At 40.8% G+C, this 24,412-nt stretch overlaps 1 protein-coding gene across 1 annotated transcript in view; it reads left to right on the forward strand.

The window, feature by feature from the left end:
• Window positions 1-5,435: 5,435 nt before the first annotated feature.
• NRG3 (neuregulin 3) overlaps window positions 5,436-24,412 on the forward strand; it is a 344,333-nt gene continuing 325,356 nt past the window's right edge. Inside the window, exon 1 of the mRNA XM_053984120.1 lies at window positions 5,436-6,132. Coding sequence (XP_053840095.1) covers window positions 5,436-6,132 — 697 coding nt within the window. The remainder of the gene's footprint in view (window positions 6,133-24,412) is intronic.

The following is a 24,412-nucleotide window of genomic DNA, read 5'->3' on the forward strand; positions in this document are numbered from 1 at the left end:
GAGATTTCTGCTGACTCCATCATGCTTTGGAGCAAGCCCTTTTGATGGAATTTTCATGTTTGCTTTCAATTATTTCTTTCTCTGGCATCCTAAATTGATGTTCCTGATAAAAATCTCAGGGGTTACAAAGGCTTGAAGAGTAATATATTAATTTCTCTTCTGCTGCAGTGGCTTCAGTATGTCACAAGGGCATTGTTAAGACTAGTCACTATATTTCTCAGTCTGAAATCATTATTAAGTGTCTTCTTAAGGGACTGATAGAATACAACTAAAATCAGAATTTAAAAAGTACTTGCCAAACAGAATTTATCCCACTGACATGCTTATAATTTATGGTCAGTTAAAAGTAGAGAATATTGAAAATTTGGTTTGATAAAAAGTGAGTCAGGCATTTAGGATTTCAGTTATGCAGCAATAAATTCCTCCAAGGAAAGTATTTGGTTTACTAATATTTCCTAACTGAAACATGTTTTGTAGGATTTGGGGTGTGGGATTTTTTGTTAATATCATGTCATATTTCATTTCATCATTACAAACCATGCCAAGATAAATATTTGAATTATATATATTTATTGCTGCACATTTAAGTGTAATTCTAAATATTTAGTGGCAGCCTTGGCATTTTCAAGTTGGCTACACATGACTTGAATAACCTAGGGCTGTTGAGGAGGAACCGACACACTAGCACTGTGTGACAGGACAGGTCTCTTTTATCCAACTAATTTAACCGTGGGGTGTTTATTCAGTTTATATTGCAGTGAGAGCAGCCTCTTCTCCTTAACCCAAAATGAAGTGTCACTCATCTCACTCCTGTATGAGACTGACATAATGCAAACGAGCAGGCTGCTCACTTCTCAAATGGCTGCTGTGCTGTGCAGCGCTGCAGTGCATTTCTCACTTGTTGCACCTGGGTGCCTGGAGTACTCCTAACACCCCACGTAAGAATTCAAAGGAATACTTTAGGTACCACATTACAAACAGGTCCCTAGCCCAAATTCCCTGAGGACGTGATGGCTGAGTAAACTTGGTCTGTCTTGTGTAATGGCTGTTTTAGCAATTGGCATGGGGAGGAGCACTCCAGCTCTGAGCACTGGTGAATGGCATCGCTGGAACGCTGGCTGTGCATTTCACCTGGAAGAGGGAATGCACTTACATGCTGACCTCAGACAAAAGCAAGCAAGATTTTCCCTGCCTGTGAGTTGACCACAAGAGATCTGTATGATGTAGCTGAGCTGGGGATGAAAGCTAAGAGGAAGAATTAAGTAAAGAATATTCAAATGTCCTAGTTTGGGAAGCAGCGTAACACCTATTTATATAACCAGCCCCAATTCAGGCATCCTTTGGGAAATTCTGTTCTGTTCACCACATCCACCTGCTGAAGTACCAGAACACAGCAGGTGAGGTGGGTACTGGAGCAACTCACAACTTCAAGACTGGTTATGCTCTCAGGGGCTGATTACACCATAAAGCAAAGTAACTGTGGAGGTGCTGTTGCTCCAAACTTCAGATGATGATACTTACATGAGATAACAAGGAATGTCTTCAGTGTTTTGTAAAGCTGGGGAGGAAAGAAAGGCTTTTAACTGTATATGTATGCAGGACTGGGATATAGGCATCCCACATGCATATTGTTTACATGCTGAAATGGATGTAGCTCCGTTTCATGGCTCTGATTTTCCAAATTTGAATTTCTGCTTCTTTTGTTGGCTCTTAGGAGGGTAGTTATCCTGAGGTTTTTAGATCTGATTCCATGATAACAGTTAAACAATAATAACTCTAACTCCCTTAACTCATCCATTACATTTCATTATTTGAAATAATGGCTGTAGGCATGTGTGAAGCCAAGCAGGAACAGCACCTCTGTAGCACAACCATTAGCTGGGCCATACCTACTGACAGGCAGAGCAGAACCCCCTGTGATAAACAAAGGGATACATGCATAAATGGCATACCTGTTACATGTATCACACCAATCCTTAAGAAAATACCACTGCTGACTCCATCATAGATAAGTAATTTTAAACCACTCCAGTCACAGATGTCCTCAAGGAGATACTACAGATTTCTTTGCATATTATGAAGAAAAGTCAAGAAAAACAAATTACATATTGTTTTCTGATCGTGATAAACATATTTCCAGAAAAAGTAAAGGAGTTGGGCTATGATACAAAATGAGTAGGAAGAAATGCAAGTGAGAACTACCAAATACCTACGTAAATTAGAATTAATGCATGGAACAGATTCAGTTTAACAGGAGTGGGCTGATTTGAGAAACTGATTATGATTTGAATATTAATTTTTAAGGATAGAGAAATAACCTCAAAGCATTCATAGACTGTGTTTTTGTATACATCATAACATTTTAACTCATGACTAAGTTATTACAGGAAGACATTGCCTTCATTAAGGTGTCTGTCTAGATGAATGACTTTTTTTTTTCCTAACTGTAGGATAACCTATTTGAAATACATTTGCATTTACTATGAGGTTAAGGGAAGGTTCTTGCATCAAGATCCATTTCATATTTTTAGACAAAATATTTTTTTTCAAGAGGCTAATAGTCATTGGTAGGAACTTAATTAACATATCAGGGTAATGGCTGTTTTTAAGTAATTCACTCAAGTAAGGCACATTGAAAGCATTCCATAATCAATTTCAAGAATAGTTCGTCAACCCTCAATAAGAATGGGAAATTGTAAGAAAAGAAGCCTGAAAATTCTTACTAATAATACAGGAAGTCCTCCAATATTAAACAAATGGCTACACTTGAGTGATCTTAATGGTATCACATCCTCATGTCTTCCATTAGAACCATTGCAAAATTTAGGAGCTGATATCTTAAAAATCTTAGTGGGTGAAGAAGTGCAGTTGAGACTTATGAAACTCTCAGAGTTCAGGACATATTCATGAGAAAAATAAAAGCTCTCTGTCATGTAAATGTTGTAAAACATTTTTGTTCTTCTAAGAAGCACGTACAAATTATTTGAGGATGAAAACAGAGTGATTCATACTGGGCTTAGTGAACTGCAATATGGTTATTGAAGAGGCAGGAGCTAAAGGACTTTTTTAAAGGCAACACAAAGCATATAGCAGGACAAAGGTATTCCAAGCTTACAAGGAAGGTGAGAACTTTGTAGGACAGGCACTCATGACTGAAAGCACCTGGTTCCAGATTTCCATAAAATCAGTGAAAAACATTCCCTGGATTTGCAAGACTTCTCCATCTTTCTCATTTTTTTTTGCCTTGTTTGGCATCCATTTGTGGTTCTTTCTAAATGCTTTCTCCTAATCCTTTTTTCTCTTCACTACACGAATAGAAACCCATAAATTCATGTTTTCCAATGCCAAAGGTGTGTGGGGGGGGATTTTTGGAAGTGTTTAAATAGTACTTTTACCTGATAAACCACTTCCACAGATCTTCCTGGTGGCAGTTAGCACAGAACTATCTTAGATGATACTCTAAGACTACTATCTTAGGAACTCCAGAGGGAGTTCTTGAAGTGGCAATAATCTAGATATCTAGTTAATGTAATATTGATAATTTAAATGGTATTAACATTCATTCTGGAGGAAAAAAAATCAAGGAGGTATGTTTCAGTTGCAATATTTTATTTTCTCCATTTGTCTCTTTATACACAGAACAAATGCATTTCACAGATTGTTTCCAACTTTTCCACTCACTCATCCGGTAGAAATATCAATACCTTTAAATACGTGACTAAGGAGCTGATACCTATGCATCAATACCTGAAAAGGACACCAATAAGGTAACAGGTCAGAAGAAAGGGTTAAAAACATCTGTAGATGCATAATTCTATAGAGCATTCTCTAAAATTTTGAAAACGGGGATTAAGCCACCTTTGGCAAACTGTTGTTAACCCTTCAGTGACCACTTACTTGGTGAAATGTTTGCCCAATAAGTGAAAGCACCCATTGTTGACTACGTTGAACTTGGGAATTCAACTTTTGTGTAACCAAATAAACCAGAGTAGTTAATATACCAAAACTTGTCAGGCAACCTCAGTATGGTGCTGTGCCATCAGTTTCTCCCCAGCTACTGCATGAAGTGTCCTTTTGTTGCAGGTGTGTGGTGGGGTGTTGTGTTTTGTTTTGTTTTCTTTAGCGAATCCCATTAGAAACAAGAGCAACAAAATGCTGCCAGTCGATACCTGTCGCGGGAGAACCCCTGTCCCGAGCCCTGGCGGTCGCTGGGCTCCCTGGCGGAGGTGTCTCCACCCCCGCGGCACACGCACCCCCGCGCCGCTCCCTGCACACAGGTCTTTGCTGCCATGCAGCACCAGCCTGCTGGATCGCTACCACAGGATGGGTTCGGGAGCTTCGCCCCCACCCCGCACCTCCGCCCCTTTATCTCTTCTTTTCCTTTTCTTTCCTTTTTCCTTCCTTTCCTTTCTGTCCTAGGCTCCCTTTGCCGTAGCATACACCCTCCCGAGGGGTTTGCCTGGATCATTTATTTATCTTGTGCGCATTAAGAAACCACCATTAGGCTTTGGTGGGAGGCGCCTTGCTCGGTGCGCGCTCGCCTGCCTCCGCGGCGCTGCCAGAGGAATACACAATCGAGCCGAAGCTGCAAGCTTGGCAGGAGCTGCCTTTGCGTGCCCATTTACTTGCCGGATCCGTATATTTTTTTGCCGACTGGGTCATTGCCGCTCCCCTCCAGGGTTTCATCTTAATTTTTATTTTTGCGTGTGTGTGGATTATTTATTTTTTTTTTTTTTTCGGGAATCCTCGCCGGAGTTTTGATGCCGGGCTGGACTTAGCGCGGGCGCGGAGGAGCTGGCCCGGCGCCGGCCGCGGGTTGGCCGCGGGGCCGCGGAGTGGCGGGTGCGCTGCGCCGCGCCGCCGCCTCCCCGCGGAGCCGCCGAGGGATGCTGCTGCGCCGCGGCCGGGCATAGGCAGGAGCCGAGCGGGCGGGGGAGGGAAGGAAGGAAAGAAAGACGGAAAGAAAGGATCCCCCAAGCCCCGAGGGGAGAGGAAAGGCGAGAAGGTGCGTGAATGTGAAGGAATGTTACCTGCACGTCGCCGGAGCCGCACGCTTGGGATAAAAAATAAATAAACCGCGGAGGCTGATCCCTGCGACTTATTACTCGGAAAAAAAAAAAAAAAAAAAAGAAAGAAAAAGGAAAAGAAAAACCTTATAGCGGAGGGACAAGAAGAAGAGCGACGAGGCTGCAGCGAGCAGCGCTAGAGTCGGGCACCCGGCGGATGGCGCGGCCGTCCCGCTGACTCCGCGGCCGCGGGAGGCTGCGCGGGGCGGCGCGGGGCATGCCGTGCCGGCGGCGTGACTGAGCGGGGCGCTCCCGCCGCCCGCTCCGCACGGCGCCGCGCTCCCCTCCGCTCTCCTCCGCCGCATGCCGCCGGCAGCCGCGGCGCGCTGATGCCCCGGGGCCGCGGAGGCGCTGCGGACGGCCCCTAGGATGAGCGAGGGGGCTGCCGGCGCCGCGGCGCCCGGGGCGGCGGAGGCGGCGGCTGCGGCGGGGGGCCCGGGCGGGGATGGGGCCGGGGGGCCGCCGCGGGAGCTGCGCTGCAGCGACTGCATCGTCTGGAACCGGCAGCAGACGTGGCTTTGCGTGGTACCCCTCTTCATCGGCTTCATCGGTCTGGGGCTCAGCCTCATGCTGCTCAAGTGGATCGTGGTGGGCTCCGTCAAGGAGTACGTCCCCACCGAGCTGATGGACGCCAAGGGCGTGGGGCAGGACCCCTTCTTCCTCTCCAAGCCCACCGCCCCCCCCCGCGGCGCGGAGACCACCGCCGCCGCCACGCCGCGGCCGCCCAGCCGTGTCAGCCCCCGCCTCACCACCATGAGCCGGGCTCCCCCGCGGCCCCCCGGCACCCGCGGCCCTGCGCGGGGCGGCCCGCGGCCCACCGCGGCCAGGCACCCCGTGTCGCCGCACACGGCACCGCCCGCCAGCGGCCCCCCCGGCACCGCCGGCCGCGGCGCCCGGCCGCCGCCCGCCGCCCCCAGCACCCCGCCGCTGCCCGCCTGGCCCACTGCGGCACACGCTACCTCCTCCTACAAGATCTACGTCCACGACTCGGCGCCGTCCTGGACCTTGTCTCCCTTCCAGGAGTCGACCACCACCACGCCGGAGGCCAGCACGACCCCCAAAACCCGTAAGTGTCGCCGGCCGCCCCGCGCCCTCGGGCCGCTCGGTGCGCGCCTCGCCCCGTCCAGACCCGGCGTGGGCGAGCGGCGGCGGGGTCGGGCCGGGGCGATGCGTCGGTCAGAGGTGGCCACCGTGTCGTTCCCGTACAGTTGCTGCCGTGCGGGAAGCCGGAGAGCTCCGAAGTTTGCGCTTCTTTCTCCCTTCCCTGCTTGCGCCCCCTTTTTACCCCCTGCGAGTTCCCTGCTTGTGTGATGGATGTTGAGGCAGGAGCAGCCATTTGAGGAGATTGCTTTTCAGTGTGGATTTAGGAAGGCTGCAGACCCCCTTTCCCCTTCTAGGCTGGTCTGCGAAAGGTACTTAGGAGATGCTGGGGGGGTGTCTGAGCGAGACGGAGTAGTGATAACCCCCCCCCCCCCCCAAGGGGCAGTGTGGAGAGAGTGGTCTTCAGCAGGTGCGGGCTGGATTGTGCGTGTGCTTCTCTGCTGGTGACGGAGTTTGGCTTCCCGCACGCTCGTCTCCCTCGAAACGAGGGCGGGCTCCGCAGGAATGCTCTGTCCGTCCCAGCGCCCCACTCCTGAAGGAGCTGCGGCCAGCTCCGCCGGGAAGGAGCCCGGGGCACCCCGCGCCTATGCAGACCCATCCCAGAGCTTTGCCGACTCCCGTGTGTAGCCAGAGCACCGTGTTGCCGTAACTGACTATTTTTTTTTTAAGCAGAGGAGGGGGCTAGTTCTCCGATTGATGCTTGGTGGCTGGTTCTTCCCACCCTCCCAAGCACAAACCTAAGGATTCGGGCTAAAGCTGAAAATTCATTTGATCTGGGTGCATCAACTTTCAGCTTCTCATAAAGGTTACTTAGGACAAATGCAATCTTAGCCAAAAGAACTTCTGTCAGATGCTATTTAGTGAAATGCTCAATTTTACTGTATTATAGTATTCTGAGCTTTCTTGGATGCAGTAGAGGAAGTGAAAAGCCGGGTGTCCTCCATTAACTCTTGCTGCTGATGGTAAAGTCAGTTCAATTGAATCCCTTTTACAGCCCAGGGCTCCCCTTTTGTATGCTAATGTAGGGGTGTTCTGCTGGAGGGTTTTGTTGGAGAGCAGTATGAACTTTATTTTGTCTATTAAATCTATTTGTTGATAAGCACTGGGGCAGAGAGGATAGGCAGTGCAAGCTGATCTTGTGAATTGACAAAATTGGGAGAAGAGCAGCAAATTGGATGTGTATGTGTGGGTGGGTGGGTGTGCAGGTGGCGGATGGCTGGGGATGATTACAAATGAAACTATCACTAAATCAGAAGAGCTAACGAGGCAATAACTCGTTTTGCTTATGTGTGCCACAGTAATTGAGGGAGAAGCAGCCCTTACAGGTGTGTCCAAGCCTGCACGTTTTGTAGATAGAACCTAAGGTAGTTGGAAGTTACCAGAAGGAAAATCTTTTGTGGAGCTCAATGCAGCTTGTTTCTCTCAGGTGTGGGGAGCTGTATAGGGCACTTCTTAAAAACAAAGCAGCAAATGAAGCCAGATTTTCAACCCATATGTCTATTCTTAATCCTTGTGTGAACCAGATATGCTACATGGTTCTTCAAGCTGCTGTGATGTACGTGTGTGTATCTGCCTGGGCTTGCCAGGTGGGATCTGTCGGGGTCTAAATGCTTCCTTGCAATCTCTTCCTTGCTTCCCTTTCTGTCTCGTTGGATATGTAAGAGAAATCCACAGCAATTTCTGCCCCTCTAGGCTGTCTCCTTATAGAAGGCAGGAATGTCCTGATTAATAAATAATGTTCAGCTGGCAGGACTCTCCTCTATGCAAGACACACAAAGGAAGAAGAAAAACCACAATCTTGAAATGTTCCTGGCAGTTGCAGAGCTTCCTAACTATTTTTTGTTTTAGGGAGGCTGCTAATACCTTTTACAGCAGGGTGTTTGTTTCCCTTCATTAAATGCAGCTCAGTTATAGGATGGAAATGCAAGAAGTGCAAATCCGGCAGAAATTGACCCTGTTTGGGCACATTGATAGCAGAGATTATCATTAATGGAAGATTAAATAGATTACATAAAAAAGGATTTGAATTTGTAGGGCATATGAACATGTTTTTTAAAGCCTACAGCTGTACTCTCCTGATACATACAAGCATCTGTAAGGATATGTTTAAAATTCTTTGAGGCTGCAGTTAGCCACTGAGGGGAGAGAAAGGAGAAACCCAGTTTTTCTGCTATGAACTGCTGACATGGTGTGACCCCAAAGCAAGTATCTGTGTCTGCCTCTAATAGCTCTCAGTAAGAAAGGGATTTTTTTTTTTTTTAACAAATTCATCCTAATTTCCCAGGTTGAGCTGCATGTTCCTTCTGTGCCCGTTGTTCCAGCTGCTATTGAAATGAAAGTCATGGATCCTATTGTACCTTGTGAATACAAATCTGACACAATAAATCTCATGCCCCAGCCTTCAAAATAGTGCATGCCCTTGTGTCATCCTCTGGCTTGGCAAGGCACATATGTGGGCGGGAGTCCTAGGTTATTTAACATGCCACAGCTTTTAAGAAAAGAAGCAGCTATCTTTATTTATACCAGTTTTGTGTTGTAGTTTATTTAATTGTTTAAAATGTTAAAATGGGCTCAAAGCAGGATTTAGGAAAATGGAAGGCAAATCAGGAGTTATTTCTCCAGGAAGCCAGATGATAGCCCACCTGAATAAGTGTTGGTAAAGCCTTTTCTCTGTGTGTGCATTCATCGGAGGAGATGTTGTGAAATCTCTCTTTTTTTGTGGGTGTGCATAATGACAATAATTCTTGGTTGTGTTTCACTCAAAGTCAAACTATCTGTTAGCTGTTTTGAAAGTTCTTGATGAAGATCCTTCAGGTTCTGACTAAGCAAAAGCCACTTACTCACCAAATCTCTCTCTGCATCTTGTGCCTGCATGTGTTTTCCATGATAAATTATGAACCATGCCTTTTCAGCCTAAGCCTCTTCATCCAGTGCTCAGTGTAAAAGTCAATCACTAATTTAGCAGGATATTCCAGCCTGTAGATCAAAAACAATCAACCAACAGGCTGGAACATGCTAGTGAAGTTTTATTTTTATCAAGCCGTCGGTTTAATTTCTAAAGAGTCATGCCCTGATTTTTCCAATATGCATTTTTCATGGTATTCTGGGTTCTTCAGTAATGTTATTATCTTCGAATTGAGATACTGTACTTAAAAGAATTCCTGTGTGAATTCAGCTATGAAATAGCACTGTGGTTTCTCTTGTGTTCATATGACCAAAGGCTAATGCAGAGAACTGAGGTCAGGCAGGTGGGGCTCAAGTAATGCATAGTAACCAAGAAAAGAGATGTTACAGAACACTTAATCAATATATCTTGTGAAGTCCAATTGCAACTTTTTTTTTTTTTTTTTTTTTTTTTTTTTTTTGGGGAGTCTGAGTATACTTTGATTTCCTGCTAAAGATTTTCTGGTCCAGTCGTTTATCCTCGTCATATCTCTGAGTGATTGTTATGCACAGCATGGGTTCAAGTAACAAGCATCTGGCAGATGCACTGCTACCAGCACTGACATTTTGGTAAAAGCTGTTTGTTTTATTTTGCACTGACTCAAATATCTTTTTCACATTAAGGATGACACTTAGATGGAGCTGCGGGGTTTTCACCAACTGGAGGGTGTTGTGGGAGGTGCCAAACCGTAGTAAAACCAGACCTACTCTTCCCAGAGCTCTGAAGCATTCTGCCAGCAAATGACATGGATCGCGAGCACTTGGCATGACGAGCGTGAGCTGTCATTGAATCGAGGGAAGCACATGTGACTGCAGAGCACGTGCCTTTGGCATTAACTGAGACTAATATGCCAGTTATCTACCAATTTTAAATGCTTCAAAAGCTGTTGAATTGAAAAAAAGTACTGAGAAAAACAACTGGGAGTTTTAAGAGCGTTTGCTTCTTCTTCATTCTCACTTATTTTTATTCACATACACTTGGTCAGTGCCACAGACACGATTAGATTTGTGTTTCCTGTCTTAGATACTTGTTGACAGGACTGTCAAGGTAAAAATAACAAACACAGACATGCAGCTGCATCACTGAAGTAAAAGTTATTGTAATTTATTTTTCATATTTTACAGCTATAACTTGCTTTATCTGTTTCAATTAAGTTAGAGGACACTGGACTTAATTCTGTATTCTATTTTTAATCTTCTTTACAGTTAGGGACTAGAGCAGCTATCACTGAATTCATAAAGAAGTGGAATATTTAAATAAGACCCAGTCAGATATGTACATTGATTCTATTCAGATATATTTCTTCTCTCTTCCCTTCATTAAAGTTATTGTTGGCATTCTATGACCTAGAAGAGATTGCACAGCACTGGCATGACGAGTGGGAGGAATATGGCTGAAATTATTCCATGCTGATTTTTAACCCTGAAGGAAATTCTTCTAGGGACTGTAGAGTTTATCATTACATTGATTTAACCTGTGATCACTGGTGAAAACAAAGCCTTGAATTTTATTTGGCTTTTTTTTTTTTGCATCTATACAAGGACATTATGTGATATATTATATGTTGACAACAGAATACCATTATTAAATTAGAATATTGATTCATTGCAAAGGATTATGCTAAAGTAATGTTCATGGTTTATCTAAACCCATAGAAAATGGAAATTAAAAATTAAAGCAAAAGACCTGTCTCTACAGAATTGTGTCTAGTGTTGCACAGTGCATTTATCATATGACTCATTGCTTTGAAGGCAAAGCCCAGTAAACACATGGATTGCTGTGGATTTGGCCTTGACTTTCAGTTTCATAGCCCATATGGCTTTCAGGAAGTACCTGAAACTACCAGTGTTTGGTTTTGTTGATTTCTCCTGTGATTGTTTTGTAAACATGCTGCACAAGGAAAAGTGCCTAGTAAAATCATGTGGGATGACTTGGTCACAAGCATATATAAATAAATTTGTTAAAAGCAGAGGCTTGTTTGTCTCTGAGCCTGGTGGTTTCTTTTGGAGCTTTTTGTTTGAACAACTTTACAATGCTGTGCATGTGTGTGTGCAAACACAAAATACAAGCATGGATTCGTGCATTTGCACAGTGCCAGTTTTTGAGGAGCATCAGGATCTCAAAGCCTGTAGTAAGCCCAAGGCCAGTCTTTGGCTGCCTCGGTTCTGGTGCTTGCCGGTCAGTGTGGTTCACAAAAAAACCCAGAGGTTTCATTGGAGCTAGTTAGACTGAATGCCAAGCTGAAGTGCATCTGTTTTAATTTGGAAGTCTCTTTCAGGTTCTGCTGTGTGGAAGGGATTTGTAGTCACTGTTACTATTAAGCACAAGTACTTTTTTATTATTATTTTGCATTACAAGAGTAGACAGAAACCAGGAGAAACAATGAAATACTTTGTGTTATGGAGAAGTTTTCTTTCTCCAAGGGACTGAGTTCCTTCAGTATGGTGAGGGTTGGAAGTGTCATTTAATGAGACAGCTGTGCTTCAGATCAAAACTGCAGGTCTGTTTTCTCATGGCTAACTGAATTTCCAAGGTGGACAGCTCATAAACCTGCTTGCTTTCTTTTATTTTCCCCTCATGTCTAATCTCAAGCCACTCCACTGAGTAAAGTGCATCTTCATTGGAGGAAAGGAGGTCCCTGTGAGGGTGGAGAGAGGGCATTTTAAACCTGGACAAGATAGAGGATGAACATTCAGGTGGCCTGTAAGTAGCACAGAGAAAGTGAACGCACAAGTGGGCGAGTGCTTTTTGAATGGATTTCTACTTTCTGTCACACAGGTTTCTGGGGTCCCTTGGTAGAATGCCTTCAAGAGGAAAAAATAGAATAAAGCAGCCACAAGGAAAATTAAAATAGCAACTGCACTTACAAATTTCCATGTCCTTTTCATGGAAGAAATGCCTAATTGGATCAACTCTTTCTGGTGAAATTTGGAGGTAGTGCAGAAAAATATATTAACTAAATGCTTATTGCTAACTGTTTAAATGGCTGTTTCCATTTTTCAATGTACTCAATATTACCCTAGCAATGTTTAAAAATATATAGGAAATAATTATTCCAGTATTCTGTCTTTTCTGTCTTCTGAGACAAGTATTTTGGATTTCCAAAGCTGTGTTTCTCCTGTAGCCTTTAAATAGGAGGATTCCATGACTTTCAGGTCTTTTTTACAACACATTACTCCTGATTTCTTTTTTTTTTTGGTGCTGATATGTTTACTGCTGACTGTAGGAGATAAACTATTCAGCTTCAAAGATAATTCACTTCTTATCATGTTGAACAACCAATTTTTAAGTCCAAATTGATTTACATTTTTTCCTCAGAGTGACTTTATTTTTTTATTTTTTGCAGGAGTTAAAATTTGGGGAAAGCTCAGGTACAATGGAAAAGGCTCACTGTCCAGTAAAAAGACAGCCTGAAGGTTTGATTTGGAATAACTGAATTCTGCTTTGGCCCCTGTAAAATCAACCCAGAAAGCTACAAAGTATCTTCTTTTTACTTTAACATCTTTTTGTTTGTTGGTCTTTGGGTTTCTGACTTTTCTTCTTCTTTTAAAATTTGAATTAATCCCTTGGCAAGTCTAAGGGCTGTACAGTTGTGTCCCATCCCCACCTGCCACTTGTATTTTCTTCTGATAGGAAAGATATCACTGATATTAACTGGTATTTTAGCTTTTATGAAAATTCAGGTCTTTCACAGAGTCGTTTTGTAACTCTTATAGTAAAGCTTTGAGGAAGAAATATCCTGATAGTATTCCGTGTAGATGTTGTGCTGAACGAAGTAGTTTTTAGTCTTCCATTTTTTAAAAGGATATTGCTGTATGGCCAAGTTTTGCAAACATTATAGGCCCAGTTTAGGGTGTGCTAGTGATGCATTTTGTGTTTTGTAGAGTTATGGATCTGCAGGATCAGGGCCAATTTTTGTGAACATCTGTGTGATTAAATGTGTTCGTCTGTCTTAGATTGCAGTGTGAGTGCTTACAAAACATGTCTGTGTAAGTAAATGTACATCAGCTTTTAAAAAGCTGCCAACATTATTTAAATGTGCTTATTAGAACTGAGTTTCCATTAGAACATTTTCTTTTTTGTGTGTGTGTTCTTAGCACTGCCTTGAAAAATATATCATTATCCTGTTTATCCTTTGCCTGAAATGAGTTCTGTAATAAAATCTTTGTGTTCGGGAGGACTGTAGTTGCTTAGCTGTAGACTGTGACAAGACACGTGGGTCATGAATCTTTTTACACATCACTTTTAAACTCTTTCTTTTCCTGACTTTTGTTTTTCATTATTCTTGAGAATATCTCTGATTTGTAGTTTTTCTCTGTATTATGTTCTCAGCTAGATATATGCTAGATATATGACTTTTTCATGAAGCTTATAGATAAAGAATGCTTTCTAAAACATTAGGGATGGCAAGATGTGTTTTAAAGATCTATTATTTTTTGAAGTCAAAATTATGAAATAAACTTTATATTGTTCTTTTCACGGTATGATTCCTGTAAAAGTTCAAGATTCTAGTTCAGCAAGAACTGAGCCTTGATTGCTGGCTGTTACCAGATAGAGGGGCTATAGCACTGTGCAATAGCAAACCAATAAATTAGTATTAATAGCAAATAGTCTCTTTTCCAGAGCTGAGTATTCTCACTGATGTCAGAACTTGTAAGGCAGGGATGGAGATAAGGTGTGTTATTCTCCTGGAAGGGTGCTGGTGGTGTACTTTTACTGCAGTGACAAGTGGTTGACAAGGAAGGTTGAAAATGTTCAGCCTGAATTTGCTGTGCTGCTTCTGAATGTAATCAAGATTTTAACAAAACCAAGAAAGTTGCACTGAAAATGTCGCTAACCTGGAAAACTGTGCTGCACTGGGCAAGGCTAATGGTTACTTCTGTCTCCCAGTTCAGTGCATAGGAAAATAGCATTTCCAGTAGTGTGTTCAGGGTGCCTCAGAGCTGTAGCTAACTGCCCTTCCCAGTGGCAGAGTAATTTGAATATTAAACCATTGAATATTAAAAAAAATGTGGGGCATCTTTGTTTCCACTCCCCTGGTGAATTACGGTACAAGTGCTGAGTGGGTTACCATTAGAGTAGTACTAAGCTATCTCAGAAGCTTTGACTAGGAATTATTGTATAATACTTGCTAAAAACAATCTATTAATTGTCTTCCAAAGAGGTTGCTTTGTTAGTTTTTTTTTTTTTTTTTTAAGAGTAGTGTTGTGTGGAGAGAAAATTAATTTTCTTGTTCAATCTGTGAATGAATTCACAAAAGAGAAGCAGGGGTTTTGTTGGAAACCCAGCGATAAGCTGCACTGAACTGATATGGTGATTTTCCTACCAGGCTTTGCTCTGCCAGGGTTCAGTGGGCAGTGGGTTCAGGAACTTTACTGAGGAGATTATTCTGATGAATGTCAGTTCTCCTGATTTAGAAGGGTAGAGGTACTTTTATAATTATTTCATAAGTAGCTAAACCACATCAGTCTTTAGCCTGAATTCTGGCCCAGATACATAATGGTCATAGTGGTAAAAGTTCAATCCCCTCAGCGTTTAGTTTAGTTTAGTTTAGTTTAGTTTGGTTTCTTTGTAATAACTAGAAAGCTTAAAGTAATGCATAAAGACATACAGCAATGACTTTTTCCTTAAGCAGATTGTGTTTCTTTTGCTTTTAGATTTCAATCTAAATTTCAGTCTTTATTTTATTATTTATTATAATAGAGCATACCACACATTTCACAGGGTCAGCTGTAGTTAGTAGTTAGTAGTAACCAACTAATTGTTGGTTACAATTAGTTACAATTGGTTACAATTAGTTTTCATCCTTAAAAAAATGTTAGTCAGAAAAATACAGATTGGAAAGCAGAACAATTTATGAATTTTACTCTCTTAACAGGTGAAAGTAATCATTGGTGCTGTTTCTGAGTTTCTAATATACACACTATTAAATTCAGTGACTACCTCAAGGTAATGCTAGTAAAATGATGCAGTGTGCTACTGGCTGAGGCTGTGCTTCTGCAGCAGGTTTTCACAGAGCACGTTGGCTCTCTTTCTACCCCTTCTGCTGAGGGGTTGTACCTTTGCCTCGACTGATTACCTTCTGAGCTGTGAGGACCTTGATGCCCATCATCATAAAACCAACAGAGAAAATGCAGCACCCACAGGACACTCTGAGTCTCATTTTTACTGAGGGGGGTGAACATTTGCTGTCACCTTGTCTTACAGAGGAAACGGGGTGAGTGGGCAGCAGAGGTGACAGAGTGAGCTGTGTCCAGGCTGGCCTGGTCTGGGGAGACACAACCTCTGCCTCGTCTCTGTCAGCATGAGCTACCCTGCCTTGTTACTTACAAACACACAGAGGGGAAAGAAGTGCTTCTGATATCTTTTCATATCTGGAGCACATTCTTTACAGAGCCCTACTTAGTTGTAAATGAAAAGCATGAATCGTAACTTAATATTTTAAATTTGCTTTAGAAGTATCTGTCTGCAATAGGAAATTCTCTCAGGTTTTAGTCCTTGGAGGGCTGGATTTAATCTAAATATGTGAAGCTGAAATGCTAGTGTGTGATATGTTTAAGAGGAGGAGAGTTTGATACCGTAATTGTTATTTTATAGGGGACTGAAAAGATCACTTGCACTTACTGGATTTCAGTATTTGGGTGTACTATAAGGCTGGATTGCACCTTGTGTTTGCATACATTTGGAAAGCTGTCCTCTGTCACCTTGGCAGATGTAGGGGATTTGTAGCCAGCCACTGCTTTGCTGCTGTAAGGTGGATCTATAAATATGAGCTGAACACACACAGATTGAGGAGCTACTGAACTCCTCATTCCTGGTTTGTTTACAGTGCATAATTTGAAACCATGAACACATATTTATTTAAATTTTACAATAATTAAAATACATTTAGCCCTGATTTTAATGGAACACTTGACTGGTCAGTGATGTACCTATAGAAAATAAAGCATATTGGACAGGCATAGCAATAAAATGCCTTACTAAAGAGATGATGGTGGGTAGAGTCCTACAGTGAGGATGAGGTATGTTAGATGATCAAAAGATTAATAATGCTTCTGAGATGTTTTATTTGCACACTCGGAGAATTTTGGCTGCTTAAAAGCAGTTTGAGTTTATTAGGGAGCTTATTTTTTTTTAAATGCTTTTAAGAAGATACTGTAAGATTATATCTAATTAATTAGACACATTACATTTGTATTATTTAATTAGAGATTATTTTTCAATCACCCCTTAAAATTGTAACACTCTCTTAATATTTTTTTTCACATTTTTAATCCTGTTTATGAATGCAGTCTATATGAAAGCATAGACTCTTGGACCTTTATCCTAACAAATACTACTTAACAAGAAATTTCCTATATTTTTGTGTTGTGGAATAGAATTAGAATTTGAGGAGCTCATGTGTAACTGAGTATTCAGCAGGAGCTGTAGGTCAGCAGTTTTGTAAGAATCACAGCAAGAAGCAGGATAGACCACAGACAGGCACTAGATTGAATGTTTTACATGAGAACTCTTCATTGACAGGAGTTTAGAGTCCAAACATAATTAATTTCTTCTGAAGTTCAGTTCAACTCTGCCTAAATGGAGGCTGAGATAATCAAAACACAAATAAAGGAAACCAGGAGGAAATCAAATTAAGAATACGTGATGTGCAATTTCAGTAGTTGTTATGAAAAGTAGGCTGATGTATAAAAACCCCAAATCCCAAACTAATAGCAGAGATCCACGTGCATTTCACCTTTTTGTTGGTTACTTTGTATAATGATTTCATGCATTACATAACACAGTAACTTTTCCTGCTGGGTGCAGAAAAAGCAATCCCATAGTGCGTGGGTGGAGATCCCTCTCTGTAGGCAGCGCTCAGGCGTGAATAAACGGCGCTGCCCTGCCTGCTCTGGGGCTCTGCCCTCCGCCGGTACAGCTCGACAAAAAGTCACCCTCCCCTTCCCCTTCCACTAGGGAAAAAGTGGCTGTAGCAGTGATGACTTCTTTCTCACTAGTTTAGCTTGCTTATTGGTCTGCTGCTCGTCTCAAAAAGTTGTTAAAACCTCAGTGACAGTAAAAGTTCTGATACTGTTGGTTACTGGAAGTTAGGAGACCAAGAGTGATCCCCTCCTTTTCCTCAACCTCAGGTTTTCTTATTTGTGAAATAAAGACATGATGAAGAAGTACAGATGAGATGTAAGGTGTGTATTAATGAATATTCAAAAAATAAGAAGGAAATATACTTCACAAGTCTTGTTTTAAATTTCAGAAAATACCTGATGTCCTTGGTTGTTCTGTTGCTTGAATGTCTGCTAATTTCCAACAATTCTCTGACAGTGATATCTATTGGACTTAAATACTAAAGAGGAAGGGACAGAAGCATCTATTTTTTTGGGTGATTTAAAAATATATCTCCAAATATAGCCAAGATCTGTCCCCAGTTGACAGAGCTGTATCCTGTATCTGACAGGAGGGCAGGGCTGTCTGTGAGACACCCTAGCAAGCCACTTACTCTAGTTAGTAATTCTTTATTTTTCTCCTGCTGTGAGTGGAATCAAGTTTGAATTTGGGACACTCATTAGGCCAAAGCCTGCCATTATGACAACCCCATTTAAATCTTTTTAGCTTAACTTTATAATCACTTGTCACTGGGAATTTTAGTAACTACTATGCTTTATATTACTGTCTTGTTATATTTTAGGACCAAAGTGTTATTGTTGCCATATCTCACATCAAAAGGAAGAAACACTTTCAGTATGGTGTAGTCTTCTATAGATAGAGTCAAAATGTTCTCTGAGTAGGTGGGATCCTAATCCAAATCCAAACCCAATGAGATAAGTGAGAATAAGTGGGCTCTAGCTAACATTTAAAATAAACAGTTACAAAGGAGTGACTTGCTTAGCCTAGTCTGTTGTTCTGCATTTGCTCATAGTTGACTTTTCTGAAGTGTAACTATGCTGATCTCTAAAAAAAAAAATCTAACAATAAAAATGCATTTATTAGAGGGAATCTCAGATGGAGAATGAGACAAGTTTTATGGGAGAGGTATTGTAATAAATCAATCAACACAGCTGGAGAAAAATTGTCAAATGTTTTTTTACTGTGTCTCTTTCGACCTCCTTCCAATAGTAAGATTCCAGTGTCAACAAAGTTTGGGTTGTTTGTTGATTTTTAAATTAGCTGAAATGTTTTTCATAACTTGAACTGATATGCTTGGGTTTCAAGTGTAAATATGTAAGCTTGCTAAGTGTTTTGTTTGCTTATTTTTCCTGCTGTGAGGTTTGGGGTTTACAACCAATGTCTGTAGCAGAGAAACTCACTAGTGGTGGGCAAGAAACTGTTTAACATCTTAAGATGTTCATGTACTCAGTATTTTAGAGAAAGGTTTCATATCACTAGTTATTACTGAGGATAAATATTGTGTTAACACATAGATGTACAACCCCAACACACACGTTCTCATTGAAGACTCGCTCATTATGAATTTCAAAGCCTATATGAAATTATTTACACCGGTGCTTGAAAAACATGTTTTGATAATAGCCTTTTTAATGCCTTGAGGGCATTTAATTGCCATTAAGTGGTACAATCTGCTATTTGGAATGGAGAGCTGGGAATATTTCAGTTGCAAATAGGATAATGAAGTGGAAACAAGGAGGTGTAACAACCGAATATTAACTGTGATATTAACAATGGGGTTGGCATCCTGTTTGTGACCAGAGTATACAGTGTGTACCCCACAAGGTGAGATATGTGTTCCCAGGCAGTCATGGGGTTTCCTACAGGTAGCTGACTACTGAAGCCTGCAAATGGCCTGATGTGAGACACACTGAAACTCTACCAGCCTGGAGCAGTTGTGCCTGGCCCTTTTACTGAATGGTGGGCTGGTATTTGTGTAGAAGGGTTTTGGCAATGTTTTTATGTTTTATATTTTGCATGACTCTCAGTGGTTCTGTCAGTCTTATTTTGCAAAAAAAAAAAAAAAAAAAAAAATATTTACAGTTCTCCAAAGTTCCAGGTACTCTTTCAGTAAATCATGGCCTGACTTCTCATAGAGCTAAGCAGTTGATTGTGGGACTAGTGTGGATAGTCACTGGGGAGGGAATCACAGAAAGGCTGATTTGTGGATCTTTAGATAGTTTTGTAAAACAAACAACACATGGTATATTTGGAGCTTTCACACGAAATCAGGATGTGATCAAAGGAGGATTTCGTAATGCACATCTTAAAAATTAACTGTAGGGCTGGGGTTCAACATGCAATAGGTGTGAAATCTAAAATATTCTGCTATATTTGCTTTTCAAATCTTAGCTTCTCAGAGCATAGGCCTTTATAAGTATACAGAAGTTTCATTGATGGGTTCTGTAGAACTTTTTAAAATAGGGACATATAGCAGCTATTCCCACGTGGTGTGTTATTCAGAGGGTATGTACATAATAAACCTAGCAGGGGCTGTCTCTCGTAATTTCATTTTTTTATGTATGCTATGCTACTGTGCTTTGCTGATGCAGTAAAATTGTGAATGCCCTTTTCAGTGTTCTGTGCTGATGCTTCCATTGCTGCTGTTCAGTGAAGCTCTTCCAGAAATACCCAGAGAGCAGGACAGTAGAGGTAGGAGCAGAGGTCTGATGCTGAGAGGAAATGAGAGAGACAGATTTGGAAGCTCAGGAGATTGGAGAAGCCAGTGGAACTGTTTGTGAATACTTAGTGTGCTTTCTCTTAGGCTCAATTTATTATGATAAGGTTCCTGCCAGCAAGTGAATTATTGAAGAGGTAAGAAGGAAATTGCCCCACAATGATGTGCTGTGCCCATCATCAGGTGATCCAGTCTGGGAACACTTCCTGTTGTGCTCTTTGGCACAGGATCCTGTGGTATTCTCCCAGGGATTCTCCTGGAATGGGTGGTACTGCCAAAGGGAAAGAATTCATACGGACTAGAGAGAGAATTCCACATGTGGTGGGATATTTCAGCACATCTTTTCAATTCCCTAAACAAAAACATTTCCTAGCCAGTTAAGCCTGATGTTTTGTGTGTGCTGCCACTGCAGTCTGTGTTGAATGAACATTTTATTGTCATCATCCTCATCACCTGAGTGTGCTGTGTCCCTCCATTCTGGAACCTTGCTGAAAGGCTGTCATGTGTCTCAATGAACAGGGAATTGTCCCCAAAATGTTGTGTGCACCTTAATGGTGCTCACATCATGCTTATATCCTTTTAGTATTATTTAATCCAAAATGCAGTTTTCAAAAAAAAAAGTTATCACGAAGGACAGCCATGTCTTTTAAAATTCTACATAATAAGAAAATAATTCTTAATTCAGAATGTCTTTTAAAGTTACTGTGGAAGTCCAGTGATGGCATTGTGTTTTGTTTGTTTCTTGACAAGTTCCAGGTGTCTCTCCTCAGTTTTTATTTCCCTGCCACTTGCTGATTAGGATGAAAAAAATTATGTAGGCAACAGCAAAACATAAATTTGATACTTGTTTTCTATTAAGCAGATAATAACTCGATTGTATTCAAAACTTGCTTAATTTCTATGGATCTTTTCTACTATAAGAAAATCTTACAAAACTCTTTAGAGAGAAATATTTGGGATATTTTGGCCCACCTTTGTTAGAGTCAGAGGCATAGTTTCACATATGTTTCTGATTCTTCATTTGTTATGGTTTTGAGTTTTTTTATCAGATTGTACTTTATATTTTGGCAAGTGCCCTGGAATTTGCAATGAGCTTTGAAAAGTAATCTTCGAGAATCTTTCCATGATGCTTCTTTTATGTAAGTACTTCATTATCTCTGTAAGTGGTTCCTACTGGAAATATAAAGTTTGTAGGAGATGTTTCTCCATCATATTCTGCAGTAAAGATCAATGCATTGAAGTAATTTATCTGCAGTATCCATAATTGATACCTGATCTTTTAGTAGAACATCTGATTCTTTCATAACCTTCCTGTTACTGATACACTTAAATACTTTATTTATTGCCTTTACCTAATAGCTTTTAAAATTCTCTTGGTTTTCTGAATCATTTGCTCAGGATGGATTTTATTTTAGAAAGGATATATTGTCATTTCACTTGCTGTCTTCCTCTGTTGTGATCTCTTGCTTTCAGGGGGAGGAAGAACTCCATTCCCTCCTGGGTTTATATTATAATCTTACTTGAAGTGCTTATATTTTATATTCTTAGGCTTTCCCCCTTCCATTTAATTTCCTTCCTTTTTCTTTTTTTCCAACTTCCCAAATATTTTGAAAAGCTTTACCTGTTGCTTGAAATGGCTGTGATTTTTCTTGTCATCCCCCCTTTTCTGTTGTAACTGAGCTGCATCATACTCTCATGTTTTGAATTAGCTTCTGTTTTTCTGTGAGAACTGAGTCAAAACTGATTGCCTGATACCCTTTTCCTGCTGTTCCAAGAAGCAGCTGTTGCTGCTAGAAGCAACAAAATAATAGGCTACAAGAATACAATCACATTTTCCCATTTACTGTATTCTGTGATCTTTTAAGTGGCCACAGTGGAGTAGAATTTTCTGTATTTGCTTGCATCAATCAGGTAGAAGGTTGTCAAGTTATCCACTCTCTTCTGAGTCATTCCTGATTTTGTGAGGAAGAGTTTCAAAAGTTGTTTCACCTTTAGCAATATTCAAGTTCCTGTCTGATAGAGTTTTCCCATGGTCACTGCATTTAAGTGACTAATTTTTAAATAGCCTCACACAATAAGACTGTATTTTCTGTTACGCATGGGATAAAATATTTAAAAATCATCCTTAGAAATTTGTATTTTCTTATAGCGATACAGATCTATCTTCCTAATTCTATCTTGCATGTCCTTAATTGACATTCTTGGCATGGCCATTCTGCCTAAACATGGCATTTTCCTAAGCACTGCCTGGTGCTGAAGGAGATGAATTTGTGTAGTCAGCCCATCCAATACGTGAGGAGTTCTCCTCTGTGGTTCTTGACAGTTCGCTTGTGCCTGACCATGACCACAGGAGAGCTGTAGCTCCAAATAAACAATAGTTTGTTGGCTGAGGAGCAGTCAGAACAGTCTGATGAAGAACCAGTTTCCTGATGTTTTTTTCCTTCAAGGTCTTGGTTTGGAGTGAATGGCAATGATGCTTTGATGTGATTTCCCGTGTTTTGCCACCTTTGTGCTTCCTTTCTTTACAATACATGGTGTTTACAGCTGCTGGACTTGTCTTATGTGGACCCCAGACATCCCAGAGACAGGAGACTAAACCATGCTGTCCTCTCCTCAACATATGGGTCCTTATTTCACTCTAATTCACCTGCTCCTTGGTTATATGTAACTTCTTTGGGATATATGTACCACTACACTCTCACTTTGGAAATTTGTGTTTGTGGGTACAGGGCTCTATTTTCAGCCAAGAAAAAGGTTGTATTTTTTAACAGTTAAGCAGCTGTTTTTTTTTTTTTTTAATTGCCTCTCTTCACTTTAGATCATTATCTGGTACTTTGAAATTCTAACAGAATAATAAATTTGGGTGGAGGGAACATGTATTCTGAATGACAGATGTCTTCATTGTTCCGTGATTTTAAAAGAGGTCCATTTTTGAGTTAAAAATATGTTGTCTGGGCTTTATGAGTCTCTTCTGCTTCCTCAAGAATAATTTAAACTTCCTGGAGTATTTCTTTTTATGAGTTCGCACCTTTTCAACACTTTCTGCCTCTGAATTTGATATTCTTGCGAATTTCCAGAAATTATTATTCAAATAAATATTTAAATACACTGTGAAAGAACTTTAAGAAATACAGTAGGTTGCCTTTGTTCCCTAGATAACTAAGCTTTATTTTGATCAGTTAATTTGTAGTGGCTTTATTCCCCTGAGCAGGTAATTAAATGAAGAATAAAGCCATTTGAAAGAAAAAGCCTTCTGCATTTTCTTAATATTTCTCAACATTTAGGAGAAGATAGAACAATATTGTATTTAAAAGCACAATACAGCTATTTCTATTTGAAAAATAGAATATCTTACTGTATATTAGGTAGCGATATATTCTGTTTATGATGATAGTGGGATCCTTTTTAATTTGCAGTTGCAGAGCATATTTCTTTATGGATAAGTGCATTTGTTTTTCTGGATTACTACCTGCAATCAGTAATTTTTATCTTTCTGCTCTCTCTAGAACTCTAATCCAAAATCTTTGAGTGAACCACTTCTGTGGCACGGGGAAGCAAAATGATTCGCTTCCTTTAACCTACATATGAGAGAGATTTTAATAATTTTGCAGTTATGTAATGAAATCAAGATCCTTATTCTCTATTTTTACCAAGCTCCATCACTGTTTTCTCCTTTCCTAAAATGCTGTTAGTCTTAGAACCTGTTAATTTAGATCACCTTCATACTGGTGTAGCTGTACCCATTTTAGTGGTTGCATCATGTAATTCTAGATGAGACAATCAAGATTTTAATAAGGTGAGTAAATCATGTGTTTTTATTTAATGTTTATTTGGAATGATATGAGCACTGAAATATCAATTAATCTGTCTCCACCACTTGATAAGTGTTTTTTACCCTTTTATAATAGGAGATTGTATTGTGAAGCAGATTTGAAACAAAAGCAGTGTCTTAATTTGCATGAATGCTAGGATGATTTACTTGATTGTTATAATGGTGAATTTTCCTGTTTTGTTTTGGTTTCACAGCACACAAAACTGCAGGAGGGTGTAGACGTGCGGTTGACAATGCCCATCTGATCTATTTCTTTTTATCTGCTTTTGAATATTTTAGTACTTTATATGATCTCCAAAGGGTTACAGGTCGAGTAATCCTTAAGAAGCATTAAAAACCTGGTTTGATGACCAGTTAAATGCTTCTTCCAAGAACAATTTGTAGAGATTAGGATTTAGTGAGATATCACTGGAGGATTAGCAATTGCTTCTTAAGGCATTCTGAGTTGACAGCTAATGGATAACTTTCCCCGATAGCTCTTTTATAGTCCACTGTAGCTGGATAAAAATCAATAAGCAAGTGAACTTAAGTTTGTGTATCCATTAATTTTGGTTTTAACAGATGAGTATGACTGCCACAGTGACTTGCTTAGTATGTTCTTCCCATCTGTCATTATCTAGATAACCTCAATTAACACACTGATTAATCCTCAAATTCTTCTTCAGTGCTTCCTTTCTGGACTGCTCAATGTGAAGGGAAAATGTTCCCAGCATGTCTGAGCAGACAGAACACACGCTAATCAATACCCAGATAAACAGAGCCTGAAGAAAAAGAGCCTATATTTCCTCATGTTTCCTGCCCTCCCTAGGTGCTAAATAAAACTGTGCTTATATTCATTTTTTTTTTTA

This window comes from Vidua macroura, chromosome 8, assembly GCF_024509145.1.
Source record: "Vidua macroura isolate BioBank_ID:100142 chromosome 8, ASM2450914v1, whole genome shotgun sequence".
NCBI classification, from domain to species: Eukaryota; Metazoa; Chordata; class Aves; order Passeriformes; family Viduidae; genus Vidua; species Vidua macroura.